The following is a 19,912-nucleotide window of genomic DNA, read 5'->3' as shown; positions in this document are numbered from 1 at the left end:
CCTATAGGCCTTCAGTGTGTGACAGGTTAGTACAGTGGTGAACCTATAGGTCTTCAGTGTGTGACAGGTTAGTACAGTGGTGAACCTATAGGTCTTCAGTGTGTGACAGGTTAGTACAGTGGTGAACCTATAGGCCTTCAGTGTGTGACAGGTTAGTACAGTGGTGAACCTATAGGTCTTCAGTGTGTGACAGGTTAGTACAGTGGTGAACCTATAGGTCTTCAGTGTGTGACAGGTTAGTACAGTGGTGAACCTATAGGTATTCAGTGTGTGACAGGTTAGTACAGTGGTGAACCTATAGGTCTTCAGTGTGTGACAGGTTTGTGATTCTGAAAGGACAGCAACCATAATACCAGTGCACTCATGTATGAGAGTGCACTTTTTGTAAATCACAATATGTAGCAAGCTAAAAAACACGGAGCCTAACGTTAGCTAGATAGCTACTCTAAATAGCTGTTGACTGACTGACTTTTCCCCCTCATTGTTTTTCAGTGGCTATACACAGCTAGAGATGCAGGTATCATTTGGTTAGCTAGCAAGAACTTGAACAACTGCGTTCGCAAATTCATTCTGGCAAATGGCTTGTTTGTTTAAAGGCCTACTGTGGCTCTGATTGGCTATAGCGCACCGGTCTGTGTTGACTCCGATCCTGGAAAAGACAGATATTTTATTTACTGCAGTGTCTATTAATGTCTATTAATTGTCCAAACACACGGCTGCTTTCCCACTCTATATTGCTATGGAATTTTCACAAATGCCTTAGTATACGTAATTCCCAAACGTTCTAAGAATTTATGAAAACGTGAAAATGACCATATCTAAGTGGTTGCTTGTCAGATTTTTTGGGGGGGTGTGTATATGAACACATTTTAATAAGATTTCATGTTCCTAAAATGCTATCAGTTCCACTTTAAATGCAACAATGTTTCACACACATGTTGTATTTTCCCTCAGCATGCATTTTTTCACTATTCTGAATGCCTAAAGAATCTGTATGTTAAATATGAAAAGAGAAATACTGGACATTATGGAGGTGATTTGACCAAATTACAATCATGGTCTTGAATTGGACTTGCATTTTTCTGGTCTCGGTCTTGACTCTGTCTCGGACCCCTTGTCCCCCTCCTGGTCTTGACTCGGTCTTGCCCCCCCCCCCCCCCCCCCCGTCTTGGTATTGACTCGGACTCTATTTGCTCCGGTCTTGGTCTTGAATTGGTCTCGCTTTACGTGGTCTCGAACACAACACTGACTAGTGGATAAACCAATTTGTTCAGCAAGAGTAGACACTGGTATGGTATGTTCTGTTTCTGTTCAGCAGAAATGTCCTTAAACCAGTTAGTGTGGTTGTACAGAGATGCATTGGTTGTCATAATGGCCACAGCAAGGTGCCATAGCCAGAAATGTGAAGAGGAGAAAATCAATGGTTATATATTTTTTTATGTTGTTGCCTTTTCATTCTTTTTAAAAGAGGGATTCTTGACCCATAGTAGTTCGTCAACATAGGGCAGCTAACAAACAATCACAAGGCCAGGTGCTTGGGCACTAGCTAAGCACAGGCTAACTCTGGCTCTAAGATAGTCACACAGGGAAGCACCATACATATTACAGCTGATCTCAGGAACTTACTGTAGCCTAGCTGCTGTTTGCTAATGATCCTAGTCATCTTGTGTGTGAAAATATCTGTTTCAAGTTTCCCTGTTTTACCATACTGATACAATTATGATAAAGTGCAATATTCATTCACTAATAAAACAAAGGATTGCCATTTAGGATTTACAATCATGATGTTAACCTCTGTATAACAAAGTTACACTTCTGGAGACCACAACTCACGGTGACGTAGTCTAACCTCTAATATATATATATTTTTTTTGACAGTTGTATTGTAATGGTGTAAAACTTTTGTATTGTATGTTTATTATTTTACAATCTCACCTATATTATAATGATATTCAGTTGGCCTTTTTTTGGAAAGAAAATGTTTGAATGAGAATCAGAGTGAATTAATATTAAATAAATGGAGCAAATATTGGCTCTGTCCTCAGGAAAATATAGAAAAGCTTAGAACCAAGCACACAGAGCATCTGCTTTACTTGAAACTGGTTACATTGAATTCCACAAAACCTCTTTGTTCAAGGCAGCCTTCCAAAAAGCCTGCACTTATTTATTTTAAGTTTGTAGTTGAACATGTTTTCCATTCAGAACCCAAATTCAGTTCATTGGTAACTAATATGACATACTCTGGCCCATGACTCTTAAACTCCATAGCTTCTTGTCCTCTGTATTTGATCTCCCTTTGAATAAAACATTCCTTCCTTTGCACAAATTACTTATTGAAATATATTTATTTAACTTTTTCACTCTGAACAGCTTTTTAATGGTGCAAATGTTATACCACTGCTTTGAATGTGTCATCTTTGGCCAAATATTGACTATTTACCCAGCCTTCAACGAGTCCTTGTTCTTTAATATGTATTTCTAGTAACATTTTATGTATTTTACAAGTGTAGTCAAGTAAATTAATAAAACTGTTTTGCCTGGATATCTTTTTATTTTTTAAGCATAGTGATCCTGTTAATTTGTTAAAACGGCCAGTGATTTGCTGACCAGTATGGCAGAATGGTTGAAGTCCAAGCACCTGACCTGAAATATATAATCAATGGTTAGAGCTACCATTGTTGACTCTCAATTTTGACTAGTATTTCTTAGGCCTACACTTGTATATGTGAACGATTCAATGCAATTGAAGAGGATCTAGACTAGAGGAAGACAAAACACAACCATTTACATTTGGTGATTGCATTACCAACCAACCCACACATTCACCAAGAGTGAATAAAACAACAGGCTGATCAGTTCATCAGTTGCAATTTAATTATTTTGGTGCATTAAACACTTGGGAGTACCCTCCCAAAAATCCATTAACTCTCTTAACTAAACATGTGCAGGCAGTCAAAACCTATATGTGATTTATGTTGAATTTCTTACAAAGTTAAACATTCAATGCTTTTACAAGACGTTTAAAATAACATAAAACAAAACATCACTCTTACTTTGGAAAGTGGTAATTCACTTTTTAAAACAATATATTGCAACAAAGTTAATAAATCCAGTGTACAATGGCTCACTACTAACTATGTAACTGTGCTCTCCCCTGAACCGAATGTGACAAGATTAATATTAACCCTGTCAGTCCCGCGACCCCAGCAAAAATCGTCTTTTAATGTATCTGACTTTCATTTATTATAAGGGCATGTCCAGACCTTATATTTAGCCTCACAATGGAGTGTTCTTTTCAGGACAACCAGGGCTACAAGTAGAACACAAAACTATTTGACATAAAACAGTTGCATTCATGAGTTTTATTGACAAATGTCAATTTAAAAAAATAATAATCTGCCAAAGCAAAATCCTGACCAAATGAATTGATATGAATGCTGTAAGTACAGAAATTGTATGCTCACTGGGAAATGACAACTGTTAAGATTTTGTGAGAGCCACTACGTGAGCTTATTATAGACACTATGTCCTGGGATTTCCTATAATCTTCTATGTAGAACAACCCCTTACCTTCTAATGACTCTTGTGTAGGTTTTGAGCGTCATAGTTACATGCACGTGTTCGTGAGAGCCTCACCTTTTCATAAATATCTTTGAATAGTTTGTAGCTCAAATCATTCAGACTACATACGTTTTTGTAAAAAGACCCAGCCTAGGGCCCCTTTGGGATCCGCCCTTGTCTCACAAACACAGCTCTAGCTCAGCCCCCGTTAATTACACAGACTAATGGTTGGCATCTACGGATGCAGAAGAAAGACAAATCCAATGGTTCTACCCAGAAGTCCAAAACGCGCTGGCGTTACAGTGTTTTGTGTTAATTCAATTACGTCAATCAGATAAACACGCAAATCAGCTTTCAAAAAGCTAATACATAACATGCTGTCACTTTTCTAAATATAATTAATTACATTTTACCTTAAAGTAATCACAAATACTTAATTATCTGAGGTCAATCTACTCTTTATTGCTCTCAAGAAACTGATAATGAAGTGCCTTTCCATAAAACAAATGACCCAGTTCAAAATGAAATATCCTATATAGGTCTATGTTTTGGATGTATATAACCTAAAGTAAACAGAGACCCTTTATACGAGACCTGTATAACACAATCATAGACCTATATCATTCCACAGTCCACACCACAAGTGAATGATATACAGTTAATGTAAAAGCATCAGCACTGCACAACATGTAACTGCCCATCTAGAAATTCTTAGAAAATTCTAGACTTCTCCATAGGACAGGACAGCCCAATCTGAAGTACAACTCAATGATCCATGTATCAGTCTTTAATCTGGCTTTCTTGTATTCTCAAGCAGACAGTGACTGCAGTTGAAAGAACATCGTCAATGTTTCACACAATCCAGCAATGTCGGTAGTCAATGCTCTTTTAGACTTCTTTTGTACTTCTAGCAATTTTGTTGCTGAAGTCATTGGTTTGGTAAGTTACTGTCGAGACAAACTTTTTTCCTTTCACAGGAGTTAGTTAGCCTATTTATAAACTGATATGTTACAAGTCAAGGTGGATATTCCTTCTTCATTAAACTTCAGAGACAACACACAGAGAGAAATATAGTACTGTACTGATGTTCTCCTACAGAACAGAAGTTTAACATCAAGATGTTGACATTCAAAACATCTGTCACCTGAGGGTAAAGCAGATGGATTTTTTAAACTTTCAAATGGTGTCAGTCCATGTTGCAAGACTTGCAATTATTCTATATTTTTCTGTACATCAAATAATCAAATATGTGGCAAGCAAGGCAACAATAAATTGAAGCCTGGATAGTATACAATGGCGTTCGGAAATCATTTAGCCTAAACAACATATCCAACCCCCTTTTGATGTTTTGTCCTTTAAAAACGACTTTGTCTGACCAAAACAACTGACTTCCTGTGTCTGCATTTGACTTTCAGATGGGTTGCTTCAAAATGGAATGATCCTCCCATTTGCAAGAAAATGCAAGGTTAGAATATGCTTTTTAACACTTAAGTAGTAATGTTCCCATTTAAGACTAAAACGGCTATTGTACGTATCACCAATTAACAAAAATCTGCTTGGTTCTAATCAAGCAACTGATTTTCACACACTAGGTTATTGGTTTTGATATGGGTTCTGGCTAATCTGAAGAGTGACTGGCTTGTCCACTGACGTGTAGACTTTGGTTTTGTATCTCTGCTGCCCTCCCTCCACTCTCTGCACCTCAGAGCAGTATGCAGGCTTGACCTCTTGCTTAGCATGGCTGACCTGGATGGGAATCTCTCTCTCCCTTCTAGACTGGCCTAAGCTGGGGTGGTGGTGGTGGGGGGCAGCCAGGGAGAACATGCTGCCTGAGAGGTACTCTCTAAAGCGGCTGAAGAAGCCAGGGCTGCGCCTCCCCCTGGGCACAACCACAGGCCTCCCCACATTGAGCAGCACTGGCTGGCCCACGACAGAGCCCCCAATCTCCCTCTGAAGCACAGAGATCTCACAGGGTCTCTCGGCAGGGGAAGGCCTGGTGTTGGAGGAGCCGTAGGTATCCCCCTCCCTGGGAACATAGTCCTCCAAGTCCTCCAGGGTGAGAACGCGACCGGCCTGGGTCAGGGTCTTAGGCTCCAGCTTCCTGGGAGGTTCCATGTTATCATCATCATCATCATCCGGTTCTGTGACAAAGGCCTCTTGCTGCTCCTCTAGCCAGGCCTCATCATGTTCATGGTGGTTAGGGATTAGAACAGAGGAGACCTCGTAGGCCTCTCCACTGAGTCCAGGGGCGACCTCGGACCCAGCCACGTTCTCATCCTCCTCATCATCATCCCAGGTTATAGGCTGAGCCCCCTCCAGGTCGGAGGAGTTCTGCAGCTCTACCAGCTTGTTGTTGGAATTGTTGGTGTTGGGGTTCGGGGACCTCCGTGGCCGGGTGAAGGAGGGGGTGTTCGCTCGCTCCGACCCAGCTGGGGAGATCCCTCTTCTCCTGGATAGCCTGGGCGACTTGTTGACCTTGTACTCAATGATTTCCTCTACCTCTACCCACCTGTTCTCTGCGGCCCGGGCCCCAGCACCCCCCTCGGGCTCTGTGACGTACAGGGTGGGGATGGTGGTCTTCCTGCTGGCAGAAACCTGCCTCCTCTGCCTGGCCGTGCCGGTGGGGGTGGTGGGGAGATCTGGGGTGGTGGTTTGGGAGCGGTTGAACCCAGATGGAGACATGCCGCGACGCTTCATACGGGTGTTCTTCACCACCGTAGTTATGGTCTCCTCTCTGTAAGGGGACACAGCACAGAGGGTGTGAAAGAGGGACAGACAAGAAGGTACACTTAAAAAAAGGTTAAATCTAGAACCTAAAAGGGTTCTTTGGCTGTCCCCATAGGATAACCCTATGAAGGATCCTTTTTGGTTCCAGTTAGAACCCTTTTTTCTAAGAGTGTATTGTATGCTAGGAATAGAACAGAAGGTATGTTTGAGACAGCAGAGAGAGATAGAACAACTTGCTGGCATGCTGTTTTCACAATAAGACTACATACAAAAGGTGTTAATTAGCGTGTACACAGACACGCACACACACACAAAGTGGAGTCTTGTCTACTCATACAAACATGTCATGCAATGGTACATGAGTTAAGGAAAATGTGCAGACAAATAAATATTAACAACCATTCCCTTATGGAACCATTCCATATGCCGGCTCCTTGGAAGTTATATTTGGCGTTGAGTGAGCCCCTCTTACACTCAGGATTCAAATACTGCCTGGCCATGCATGCAGAGGCCTAAGGAGGACACACACAAGTATGCATGCTTCTTCTAGCCTGTATCATAACCTGGTCACACTTACATGATGATGGTTTTCTTTGGTGTTTTAGTCTCCTGCTCAGTGACTAGAAGGAAAGCAGGACGGGGCTTATGGAGTTAGGCAGATAAATTGATAGCTAATGTCAAGACAAAAAGACTACATCATCTAAACTGTTGATGAACTGTTGGTTCATCTTTTCCTTTGAATGAAAGTGGCATACATTCTCTACATTTTAGGACCTGGTAAAATAGGTAAATTATGAAACTAATGCACAACGGTATGTGCATGAATGGGAGTATTCCTACCTTCGATGGTGATCGCCTGCTCTCCTCTTCTAGCCACAGCAGAAGGAAGGCACAGATCAACTGCACATTTAGCACTGCCCAGTCGATTGGACAACTGGGATGGGCAGGGAGGAGAATACATTAGGCTTACTGAAACAATGGCTTCATCTTATCAATGTAATGTCTCATGAAAACAATCCTCTTTGGAGGATGCCAAGCATCCAAATAATGTAACTACTGTTACATGTTACTACTACTGTATCTCTCATTTGTGTGATACAGCAGCAGCTATTCACACAAGGTGCTTTGCAGTCCAATGTTTTACAACTGTATGGAATGGTTTCCTGGACCCATATTAGGCTAGTCCTGGATTAAGAATCCCCATTGAAAGTACATTTCAGTCTGGTACTAGGCTTTATTTGGCTGGGAAACCGGCCCTATTTTCTTTAGCTGAGGGGTGGTGAATTAAAGGCCTACCTCACACTCGTAGTGTCCCAGGTCTCTCTCCGTAGGCCCTTTAATGACCAGCACCAGGACTCCACTACGGGACTCAGTGTAGGTCTGATACTTCTCCTGGTCAGTCAGCAGCCTGCCCTCCTTGAACCACCTGTTCAGGGACACGCATGAAATGACATTTTGAGATAATATGAATTACCTTACACATACTTACTTATTAGCTTATACAGTATATTAACTATTAAGAATGGGCAACATAATGAGCACAGTAGGAAGAAACAAATGGCACAGTCCACTGTCAGTAAAAGATTGTCAGTTTAAAGAGCCTAGGAGACAGGTGTGGTGTAGTGTACCTGATCTTGGGTCTGGGGGCGCTCTGGATGGTGCAGGAAAACTGAGCATCCTCACCAACGATTAAGACAGCATTCCTCATCTTGTTCAAGAAACGAGGAGGCACTACAACACACACAATTGTTACTCTTGAAAACAGGCTTATTTTTTTATAAGATCAACATTCCTCCCAGACAATTTTGATTCTTGGAATTGTAGATTTTTTCCCCAAAGCAAAGTATCAATCACTTTTACTGTTGACATGTACACTGAGTGTACAAAACATTAGGAACTCCATCCTAATATTGAGTTGGACCCCCTTTTACCCTCAGAACAGCCTAGATTTATCGGGGTGTGGACTCTACAAGGTATCGAAAGCGTTCCACAGGGATACTGGCCCATGTTGACTCCAATGCCTCTCACAGTCGTGTCAAGTTGGCTGGATGTCCTTTGGGTGGTGGACCATTCTTGATACACACGGAAAACTGCTGAGCATGAAAAACCCAGCAGCATTGCATTTCTTGACACACTCAAACCGGTGTGCCTTGCACCTACTACCATAAGCCGTTCAAAGGAACCTAAATCACCATCTGAATGGCACACAATCCATGTCTCTATTGTCTCATGGCTTGAAAATCATTATTTATCCTGTCTCCCCCTCATCTACAATGATTTGATTGAAGTGGATTTAACAAGTGACATCAATAAGGGATCATAGCTTTCACCTGGATTCAACTGGTCAGTCTATGTCATGGAAAGAGCAGGTGTTCCTAATGTTTTGGACACTCATTGTATGTCAATGATTCTTATGAGTAGGGTCTGAGTGTGCGCTATGGTCACTTTCACAGTTCAAGCCTAATGTTGGTGTCATTTCCCCTCTGTAATAGAGACCAACCTTGGACAGTGATCTTTCCCAGGGTGCTGGCGTTGCCTGCTGTGCTAGTGGCGAAGCACATGTACTGTCCAGAGTCATCAGCCGTCATGTTGTCCAGGATCAGGGTGCAGGAACCGTCAGGGTCCTCGATAATGATGTGGTGAGGGTCGGCCTCCACTGCACGCCCGTCTGTCATCAGAGGAGGAAACAGTTTCAACATAGGAGGTGTTTCTACCTCAAAAACATTAACAGGGTATGGGCTATGTAGATAAAAACAAACATGCACTGTATGCACAGCTATTGCGTGGTTTCGCACAGCGGTCTCGATGGTGTGTCTCTTACCCTTGTACCAGGTGACCACAGGTTTGGGTACTCCAGTAACCTTGCAGGCCAGTTTCACCGTCTGTCTCAGCTCCGCTGTGCAGTCAGCCAGAAGCTCATCAAAGTCAGGCATACCTGGACAGATAGAGGGATATATTTACACATCAATCAATCCTGAGTGGAGAGATGACAAATTTGATGCAATTACCGATTAAATTATAGTATGCAATTTCATAGTATGTAAAAAGTACTTGTTTGATAGTAAAGGTTAGATCACAATATGCTATGTCAAACTATGTCTGTTTGTCTGGTGGATCTGAATGAATGTGTGTGTGTCAGACTCACTCCAGGCAGGCATGGTGTAGCGCTGCTGCAGCTCCCTGAGGTCTCGCAGCCAGGAGTTCTTGATGATGACGGTGCGAGCCTGAAGGGTGTACTTCCTGACAGAGTCCTCACGCTCGTGCCAGATCTCAAAGGCCCGGTCGTCACCCTCCACTGTCTCATTCACATCTATGTTGTTCAGCTAGGGAGGAAGACAGACAGAGAAACAGTAGTTATCCTCAAGACTAATGATTAACTTTATTTATTTATCTGTTAGGAAATTATTTTTATGTCATAGGAAGTGTGACATTGATGATATATTCTCTCCAGCAGCAATAATCTATTTCTATGCCAACCCTGAACAACAGATTGGAATTGTCTGGTATTTAGAGTTGACTAATTCTCTAGTGACTTGTTTCAGTGGATAGACATGCTGAGTTACATCTGGAGTTTTGAGAAAGAGCAATGAAGAGAGTCTGACCTTCATCATGTTCTTAAAGACGTAGCCCTGGGTGTCTGTGTTGGTGTCTCTCTTGGATTTGCAGATGATGACATAGTTTTTGAAGAGGAACGCGTGTCGATGGTGACCTCTGGAAGAGGACCTTACCCCAGGTGCACCCTCCCACACCATGAAGGGTCCCTGTTACAAAACACAACACCGTCACATAGGCTACGGAAACAAAATTAGTTGAAAATCCTCAAGAATATGGTCGTATTCACTAGCCACCAAACGGAAGCAAATGGATTTTGGTTATTCACCTGTCTGATGGGCTCCCCCAATACATCCAGAGTGGCAGGGTAGTTCTCTATCATGGAGACGTGGTGTGTGTTCTCTGAACGCTGAGGCAGTGATGAAACCATGGCATAGGCCTCTTCCAGCAGGCAGCAGTTCTGACCGTTCCTGGCCTTGTTCCTGATCAGCTCCTACAGTCACAGAAATGGGCACAACGATTTAAGATAATAATAACATTAATATTTAAACAGGATTATATAACATAAAAACATATGACAATTTAGGCTCTGGTGCATTAATTCCTAGTGTGTGAACAAGAACAAAGAATTCCCATTTACAGTGTTAAACACTCACCTTGAGCAAGGCTTTGTAATTCTGGATTCTGTCCAGAGGTTTCTGTAGGTAGGCGTTGATGCTCAGTACAGGACCTTCAGCAGGGTCGGCACTGGCCTGTTCTTTGTCTGTGTATTCCTGTGACAAAGACAACAGGGTTCAGAAACGTGGCCATTACTAGCCTTACATCAGTCAGCCATCATAATCACAAAGATGACAAGACTTACACATTAATTACCATTTGTGCTAACAGTATTTGTGAAGGGTTCACTTACCTTGAAGAAGTGGTGTACGGTCTTGTCACTGATAGCGGCCTCTGCCTTTTGCTGGCCTACAAGGTACTGTAGGTATTTCTCAAAGCCCTCGCCACTCCTTAGGAAGCGCATGGCCACGTCGTCATCAGTGTCACAGTGGCTCAACTTAGGGAGCATGGACCTGCACATCACACAGTATGGGGTCAATTCATTCAGCAGCTTTGTGGGAAATGTAATTATTACCAGTATATTTAAGCAATAAACCCAGAGGTGGTGTGATATGTTTAAGCAATAAGGCCCGAGGGGGTGTGGTATATGGCCAATATACCCAAGGCTAAGGACTGTTCATTCGCACAACGCAAAACAGAGTGCCTGGACACAGCCCTTAGCTGTGCCTTATTGCTATTATAAACTGGTTACCAATGTAATTAGAGCAGTAAAAATGAATGTTTTGTCATACCCATGGTATACGGTCTGATATACCATGGCTGTCAGCCAATCAGCACTCAAGGCTCAAACCACACAGTTTATAATGGCCAATATATCATGGCTAAGTGTTGTTCTTACGCAAACCTTAGGCATGACGCAAACCCCAGAGGTGACTTATTGCTTTTACAAACCGGTTACCAAGATAAATAGAACAGTAAAAAATATACTGAACAAAAATATAAATGCAATATGCAACAATTTCAAAGATTTTAATGAATTACAGTTCACATAAGGAAATCAGTCAATTGAAATAGGCCCTAATCTATGTATTTCACATGACTGGGAATACAGATATTCATCTGTTGGTCACTGGTACCTTAATTAAAAGGTAGGGGCGTGGATCAGAAAACCAGTCAGTATCTGGTGTGACCACCATTTTTCTCATGCACGCCACACATCTCCTTCGTATAGAGTTTATCAGGCTGTTGATTGTGGCCTGTGGAATGTTGTCTCACTCCTCTTCAATGGCTCTGCGAAGTTGCTGGATTTTGGCGGGAACTGGAACACGCTGTCACACACGTCAATCCCGAGCATCCCAAACATGCTCAATAGGTGAAATGTCTGGTGAGTATGCATGCCATGGTAGAACTGGGACATTTTCAGCTTCCAGGAAATGTGTACAGATCCTTGCGACATGCATTACTATGCTGAAACATAAAGTGATGGCGGTGGATGAATGGTACGAAAATAGGCCTCAGGATCTCGTCACGGTATTGATGTGCATTCAAATTGCCATTGATAAAATGCAATTGTGCTTGTTGTCCGTAACTTCTGCCTGCCCATACCATCACCATCACCATCACCATGGGGCACTCACTTTACAACGTTGAATCAGCAAACCGCTCACCCACACAACACTATGCACGTGATTTGCAGTTGTGAGGCCGGTTGGACGTACTGCCAAATTCTCTAAAATGACGTTGGCGGCGGCTTATGGTAGAGAAATTAACATTCAATTCTCTGGCAACAGCCCTGGTGGACATTCCTGCAGTCAGCCTGCCAATTGCACACCACCTCAAAACTCAAAACATCTGTGGCATTGTGTTGTGTGGCCTTTTATTGTGCCCAGCACAATGGTGCACTTGTGTAATTTGTATTTATTAAGGATCCCCATTAGCTGCTGCCAATGCAGCAGCTACCCTTCCTGGGGTCCAGCAAAATTAAGGCAGTTATATACAATTAGAAATATTACATGACATTACATTATGTTTAATCAGCTTCCTGATATGCCACACCTGTCAGGTGGATGGATTATCTTGGCAAATGAGAAATTCTCACTAACAGGGATGTAAACAAATTTGTGCACAAAGTTTGAGAGAAATAATGTTTTTGTGTGTGTGAAATTTTTGGGGATCTTTTATTTCAGCTCATGAAACATGGGACCAACACTTTACATGTTGCGTTTATATTTTTGTTTAGTGTAATTTTATGTCATACCTGTGGTATATTGTCTGATATACTCACAGCTGGAATGCTGTTTCATCTGTTGGGTTCTGACTTTTAGACTTGAAAACATTAAATATCCTTTTTCATGTCACTGGAGGAGAGAGGGGAATGTAGAATGTTTACATTCTACCAGGATATGTTATTGTCCGACATTAGGGATCCTATGGGAGGAGAAGAGACACAGTCTCATGACAGTGAGTTGGGGAGGAGTGAGGAATTTGGGCAGAGGTCAGGTTAGATGAAGTGAGGTAGAACATATATCACTAATCTTCTGCATAGCAACAGAGGTGTATTGGCTGTTCAGATGTGTAAGGAGGGGCTCAGTATAGGAGAAAGGATTAAATACTAGTGCTTGTGTGTATATGTCTTTGTCTTATGCAGCTGTATGACCCAGTGGGTGAATAAACTTGGTTTGAGCTTAAATAAGAGTGTGAGTTTTTTACTGTGTTTATTTAGAACCTAACACATGCAATCAGCATCCAGAACCCAAACTACCCAGTTTATAAGTGGTATATACTGTCACGGCCGTTGTAAGGAGGAGACCAAGGCGCAGCGTGTAAGCGTACATTCTTCTTTATTATAAGAATGAACACTGAACAAACAAACAAAATAACAAAACGAACCGTGAAGCTAATATGAGTAGTGCATGCAGGCAACTAAACATAGAACAAGAACCCACAAACACCAAAGGGAAAATGGCTACCTAAATATGATCCCCAATCAGAGACAACGATAAACAGCTGCCTCTGATTGGGAACCATATCAGGCCACCATAGACATATAAATCACCTAGACCTACAACAACCCTTGACATACAAAAACCCTAGACAATACAAACACTAACGTCCCCACCCATGTCACAACCTGACCTAACCAAAATATAAAGAAAACAGCGATATCTCAGGTCAGGGCGTGACATATACAGAGTGTACGAAACATTACAAACACCTTCCTAATATTGAGTTGTACCCCCTTTTTCCCTCAGAACAGCCTCAATTCATTGGTGCATGGACTCTACAAGGTGTCAAAAGCATTCCACAGGGATGCTGGCCCATGTTGACTCAATGCTTCCCACGGTTGTGTCAAGTTGGCTGAATGTCCTTTGGGTGGTGGATCATTTTTGATACACACGGGAAACTGTTGAGTGTGAAAAACCCAGCAGCATTGCAGTTCTTGACACACTCAAACCAGTGTGCCTGGCACCTACTACCATACCCCGTTCAAAGGCAGTCAAATCTTTTGTCTTGACCATTCACCCTCTGAATGGCACACATACACAATCCATGTCTCAATTGTCTCAAGGCTTAAAAATAACCCCTTCATCTACACTGATTGAAGTGGATTTAACAAGTGACATCAATAAGGGATCATAGCTTTCAGGTGGATTCACCTAGTCAGTCTATGTTATGGAAAGAGCAGGTGTTCCTAATGTTTTGTAATGGTATGGTATTATATAATGACAAAACATCAATGCAATAGAACCAGTTAGGTCATTTCTGAAGCATATATACAGGCCTTATAAAGGGTTTATGAAAGCTTCATTCATCCTTAAAAGTTTGTTTAAAGACGGGCCAAAAAAACAGTCAGCGGTACTTACTCGCTATGGAAGGCCTTGATCTCGTTGATGTTCCTGAATATGGCCTCCTTCTGGCTGGTGACGTCAGATGGGGCGTCAAGGCTCTCCACTTGCTTGACGTGGTGGGAAGTGAAGAAGTCCATCTCTTTGACAAACTCTACCTCGCTGTTGATCAGGTCTTGAATCAGTTGGCTGAGGATAACAGAGCATTGTGGTTATTATGGGGTGTCGTTGAGTGTGATGGTGTTTCTTGCTTGTGCATGCAGAGCTGAATCCTAACCATCTTCTTTTTTTTTTTACATTAATTCTCGAATCAAATCAAATTAAATTGATTTGTAAAGCCCTTCTTACATCAGCTGATGTTACAAAGTGCTGTACAGAAACCCAGCCTAAAACCCCAAACAGCAAGCAATGCAGGTGCTTCTACACAATGCAGGTGCTTCTACACTTCTACACAAAGTCAGAGTTGCATGGCAGTCTGATCTCAGTTTAAGCTTTGGCCCTAATAGAAGAGAGTGTGAGAAGTTCTAGAAGTTCTAGACTCACAGTAGTCTCTTCTTGTACTCTCCTTCTGAGACCTCTTCTCCACCTCCCTCTGGGATGTCACCAGCAACATCAGACAGCTAGAACACAATAGTTTAATATATCATTAAGAACACAATAACATTTAACTAAAATAGGGTCAAGAGAGTAGAGGTCGATGTACAATATTGGTGCTAAAGCAATTACTTGGATCTTCAAACACACCTTGAGTTTTTTATCCAGGTAGGCAGATGAGACCCAGCCTTGGCGGGATGGAGTGGTTTTGGTGGGTTTGGTCCGGACCAGCCATTTGAGTGGATGTGCCGAGTCCAGAACCTCAACATACTGGCCCTCCTTCAGGGAAATGGTATCTTTGTTGGGGATGGTGGGGTTGTAGTCAGCCGTAGCCACATAGATGTCAAACATCTGTAGAAGGAGTCGAACATCAGACACAAAGTCTTGTCTATAAGAGCTTACATTTGCAGAGTGACTTGGATGAAAAAACATAATTGTATTTATAAGAGATTTGCCCAGAACTGGGTTTGCTGGTGATGCAGGCCAGTTGAGGCCCTTTTCTGCACTAGGAGCTGAAAGGAATAAGTCAAGTAAGTAGTCTGCAAATCCAGTCAAAAATATAAGAGAAAAAACTTCAGAGTCATTAGAGAGGACCCAGTATGAGTGATGTGATACTGAGGTGTTCCAAACAAAGAACAAGAATGACAGATCCTTTTATATAGTTCCATACCTCTCCCCTGGCATCAGGGTCGTCAGACTCAGAGGAGGAGTCAGCGAGAATGGAGCCGGGGCGAGAGCGACCGTGGTGTGGTGAGGCGGAGGGTGTCTTGGTCTCGTCGTCACTATCGCCTCCCGGGACACGTAGTGAGGCTGGGGCAGCAAGGGGGAGGGGTTCAGAGGGAGACAGCCAGGAGAGCATACAATACACACACACACCTCAACATATCACAGTATATACAGGTAACTGCCAAAATAAAGGAAACACCTACATTAAGTGTCAATAGTATCCTTCATTTACACAAGTGTTTCCTTTATTTTGGCAGTTACATGCACATAGGCCTAATACTGTACACACATTCACAGAAAGGTGAAATTGGCCACAAACATCCACAGACCACCTGGAATGTGTAGCTTTGGCTTTTTGACCGGTACAATAAATATTGTCACTGGCATAACTGTTTCTTTTAAAGTTAGCACAATGAATTATCAAGATTCCTCAGAAGGTTAGCTAAGCTACACATTAGTGCCATCAACAGTTTTGCTGCTACTGCACAAGTTATTTGATTAAATAGTTTTCACTATTACAAACTAGTTAGAACACTAGATGCATGCATAAGAAAGATACTGTACAAATAAGACGTGGGGTCTTAAGTTGTGTCCATACATGTCTGAGTGCAGGCATGTATTCCAGCTATATGCTATCCTGAGTATCACTTCAAAGCCATTTGAATCATGTGCTCAGGTAATCACTGCTTTGCCAAGACACAATTTCTACTAATGCATCAAATAAATATCATGGAGCACAAAAACATAAAGGGAGAAATGTTTGACCAGGTATATATATTCTTTGTTATACTGAAATGGCAGCAGAATAATGGAACTGATTTAATGATAGTTTTGTCCCCCACTATACAATGTGAATCTTGACCATTTTGTTTCAAAATGTTTAAATGTATCTTGAACGGTGAAATACTGTATGTTAACGTCATCACCACAAGTCATCATTGCCGGTAATAGCCAAGATATTCTTACTGTTGTGCAACACGAACAGAGGGACGTCATTTTCTAACCCCTTGTTTCATGTCAAGTAGTACTCCTCTTTAAAATTCAATCAATCCAATCCAAGTCAGACAGCTAGAGACAGATGCAGAGAGGAGGACATAGAACATAAGAGGAGACTCACTAACTTGTGAAAGGATGTCTGTTTTTTAGTGAGAGTAGCTGAGATCTTTATGTACTGTGGATACATACTGGAGGCTTTGGGGCATGATTTCATCCACTGGAGCACTTGATGGTTCTGTGTGCTGTCTGAATAACAAATTAACGATTGGATGAGAGCATGTGAGTGAATTAATGGATGGAGGGCTGAAGGATGATGAAATGAAGTAATGACAATCCATATCTGTCGGTCGTAGGGGAGGACAAGGTGTAGGAATCCACACATTGCTCAAAACACAAGCAGAGCAAGTATTAGTGAGTGAGAAGAAAGAGATCAAAGCATACTTAATTATATGAACATAAAGAAAATCGCGAGCAGCAAGAGGCAATGTGCATGACATTTTCTTTGAGCTGTTCATTCTTAAAGCCTACATGAAGCTCTATTAGGAACTAACATATCCACAGTCGCAGCGGTGTAGCTGTATCCAACAAACGCTGGTGTGTTAGTTGGCACTTTGCCTGATGGACTGCAAGTGGGATGAGAGTAACTTGTCATAACATTACATAAACTGTGATGAAGTGTTATGACAGATAGCTTATAGTGTTTATGACGGCATTACAAAGGTAATGTATATATACAATTTGAATTTAGACTTGATCAATGGCAATATTAGAGACATATACATATATATTTTCTTATGCTATTAAAACACTATAAGAACCTTCTCTGTATTACCATAGACAAGCAGATACAAATGTTTTAGCCTGCAATAAAAGCACACAGACTGTACAATACACCAGGATGTATTTGACCGTTATATCCCCATTTGCCAGATATTAATATTACATTACTTTAACCTATTCTAGAAGTCATTATAAGTTACATGTCAAATCTAAATAAATTTGCATCAAATCACAAAGTGTATTTACTTGATCTTAAATCAACACAAAGAGTGGAAGAACATTTCTTTAAATCAAATAAGAAAATGTTCTAACTGTGCCCTATTTTGGAGCTTTGATGGAACAGCCCATGACACATTTTCACTCACCTTGGCTGATCTTGGCAGATACCATTTCCGTGATCTGGGAGGTGAGCTTCATAAGGAACTCTTCTGTTCCAACTTCACCTAGATACTGCATTTTTCCTCTGCCAACATCTTCGTCTGGAGGGCTGATAGTAATCCCCAGAGGGATTGTGGTCTCTTCCTTTGGTCGTGGTGCTACAACAGAAAGCAGATAATACATTAGGAATGTTTCACATTAGAACTTGCTGTCTGCCACGCATATACTACATGAATTTATATTATGTATGATTAGAAAAGCAAGTGTCAGTATGTTTTGCTGTTTCCCTAATATGTATTGTGGACTCAAGAAATGTTGCTATTGTAACAGCTAATGGGGATCCAAACAAACAAACCAAGTACAGTATATCGTTCAGTTTCTCACCATCCTCCACTTCAAATTGGGCAGTGCAAATGGACTGTCCGGCCTTGTTGGTGGCGATGCAGGTGTATGTGCCTGCATGCTTAGAGCCCACATCCATCAGGATGAGACTGTGTTGGCGCCCAGAACTGGCCACCTTGTAGCCCTTAGTGTCTGGCTTGATCCACAACACGTCCTCAGCAGACTCCTCTTTCAACCACATCACCATTGGGGTGGGAGAACCTTGGAGAGCAGACATATAGATAGTGGGACTTGGGAATTCACATGGTGTATGATGAATAGTCTTATCAAACAGTAGTCTGTGGACTCGCATGCATGTCTGTATGATAAATGACAATATCCTTTATGGAAGCGTATCTCTCATAGGACGCGTTACTGATTCTGGGTCTGCTCCTCTGACTTGGTATACTGTACTGTTACTGCGGCTATAGAAACCAATTACTACATGCCAAAACAATCTGAGGTTGAAGTTGTTGTTTCTCTAGCTTAGCGTCACACTACAAAACAAAAACGTACACACATTTTTTAATTAATAAATAAGGACTGATGGGGTGTGGTATATGGCCAATATATCACGGCTAAGGGCTGTTCTTAGGCATGACACAAATTACCATGTTTATAATATGTTTTATAAACCGGGTGGTTCGAGCCCTGAATGAGAATCGGCTGACAGCCGTGTTATACCACGGGTATGACAAAACATTTACTGCTCAAATTAAGTAGGTAACCAGTTTATAATAGCAATAAGGCACCTTGGGGGTTTGTGGTATATGACCAATTTACCACGGCTAAGGGCTGTATCCAGGCACTCCGCGTTGTGATGTGCATAAGAACAGCCCTTAGACGTGGTATATTGGCCATATACTGTACAACCCCCCCCCACGGGCCTTATTGCTTAAATATACCATCATTATATATGAGTTCAGTGTACAGTGTAGATACCTTCCACTCGGACAGACATGGTGACGCTGGCTCCCTGTTTCACCTTCCTGTTGCTGAACCTCTCCAGGAAGCGGGGCGGCACCAGAGGCACCTTGGGATCTAGGAAGTAAAACATGGGTGTAGAAAAGCGTCATCATCACATGGCTCAAAATTCAGAACAATGTGACATGCTATACGCAACAGTGCAAGCAGTAATGATTGAATAAATAAATTAATCAATGAATATTATAACATCATAATTAAATACCGTGCTTCTCTATAGGCGTGAGCTCTCCTGGACCTGTTGAGAGGGTACCATGAATTCTTCAGTAAATACAAGAATGTTATGTTGTGTATACAATAACACACATATCATAATGCAGACTAAATACATCATCCTAAGTAGAAGACAGGAATCCCTCTCAATATAAACCTTTCAGTCATGAGTAGACCTACCCAGAACCAGCAGCCTAGCAGAGGAGTATGCTGTTCCAGCAGCGTTGCTGATGTAGGCAGAGTACTCTCCTGTGTCCTCCCTCTTCACCTCCAGGACTTCCAGGCTGTGGATGTCTCGCTTGTCCAGCAGCAGGATCCTGTCTGAGGAACGCAGCGGGTGGCCGTCCTTGAACCAGTACACCCTTGGACTAGGGAACCCTGGGAAATATCAACAAAGAGTAAGCAACTCACTTAGTTATTGACCCTGGGGGCAGAAATAATAAATTGCCTCCGACTTACCTGCCCTGGGGACAGTTTTTACACTGTTGCTACTCATTGTTTATTATCTATGCATAGTCTATTTACAAATTACCTTAACTAACCTGTACCCCCGCACATTGACTTGGTACCGGTACCCTCTGTATATAGCCTCGTTATTGTTATCTAATATCCTTGAG

At 42.0% G+C, this 19,912-nt stretch overlaps 1 protein-coding gene across 1 annotated transcript in view; it reads right to left on the bottom strand.

The window, feature by feature from the left end:
- Positions 1-5,072: 5,072 nt before the first annotated feature.
- Positions 5,073-19,912, bottom strand: part of LOC120055327 (obscurin-like) — an 82,236-nt gene continuing 67,396 nt past the window's right edge. Inside the window, 21 exon segments of the mRNA XM_039003201.1 lie at positions 5,073-6,295; positions 6,866-6,908; positions 7,129-7,222; positions 7,585-7,714; positions 7,917-8,019; positions 8,789-8,956; positions 9,110-9,223; positions 9,434-9,611; positions 9,891-10,049; positions 10,169-10,333; positions 10,497-10,613; positions 10,751-10,910; positions 14,262-14,432; positions 14,787-14,863; positions 14,988-15,188; positions 15,508-15,647; positions 17,705-17,782; positions 17,979-18,320; positions 19,041-19,139; positions 19,288-19,320; positions 19,476-19,673. Coding sequence (XP_038859129.1) covers positions 5,155-6,295; positions 6,866-6,908; positions 7,129-7,222; positions 7,585-7,714; positions 7,917-8,019; positions 8,789-8,956; positions 9,110-9,223; positions 9,434-9,611; positions 9,891-10,049; positions 10,169-10,333; positions 10,497-10,613; positions 10,751-10,910; positions 14,262-14,432; positions 14,787-14,863; positions 14,988-15,188; positions 15,508-15,647; positions 17,705-17,782; positions 17,979-18,320; positions 19,041-19,139; positions 19,288-19,320; positions 19,476-19,673 — 3,911 coding nt within the window. The 3' untranslated portion in view covers positions 5,073-5,154.

The sequence above is a fragment of the Salvelinus namaycush genome, chromosome 11, assembly GCF_016432855.1.
Source record: "Salvelinus namaycush isolate Seneca chromosome 11, SaNama_1.0, whole genome shotgun sequence".
Taxonomy (NCBI): domain Eukaryota; kingdom Metazoa; phylum Chordata; class Actinopteri; order Salmoniformes; family Salmonidae; genus Salvelinus; species Salvelinus namaycush.
This window is presented reverse-complemented; position numbering and strand designations above follow the sequence as displayed.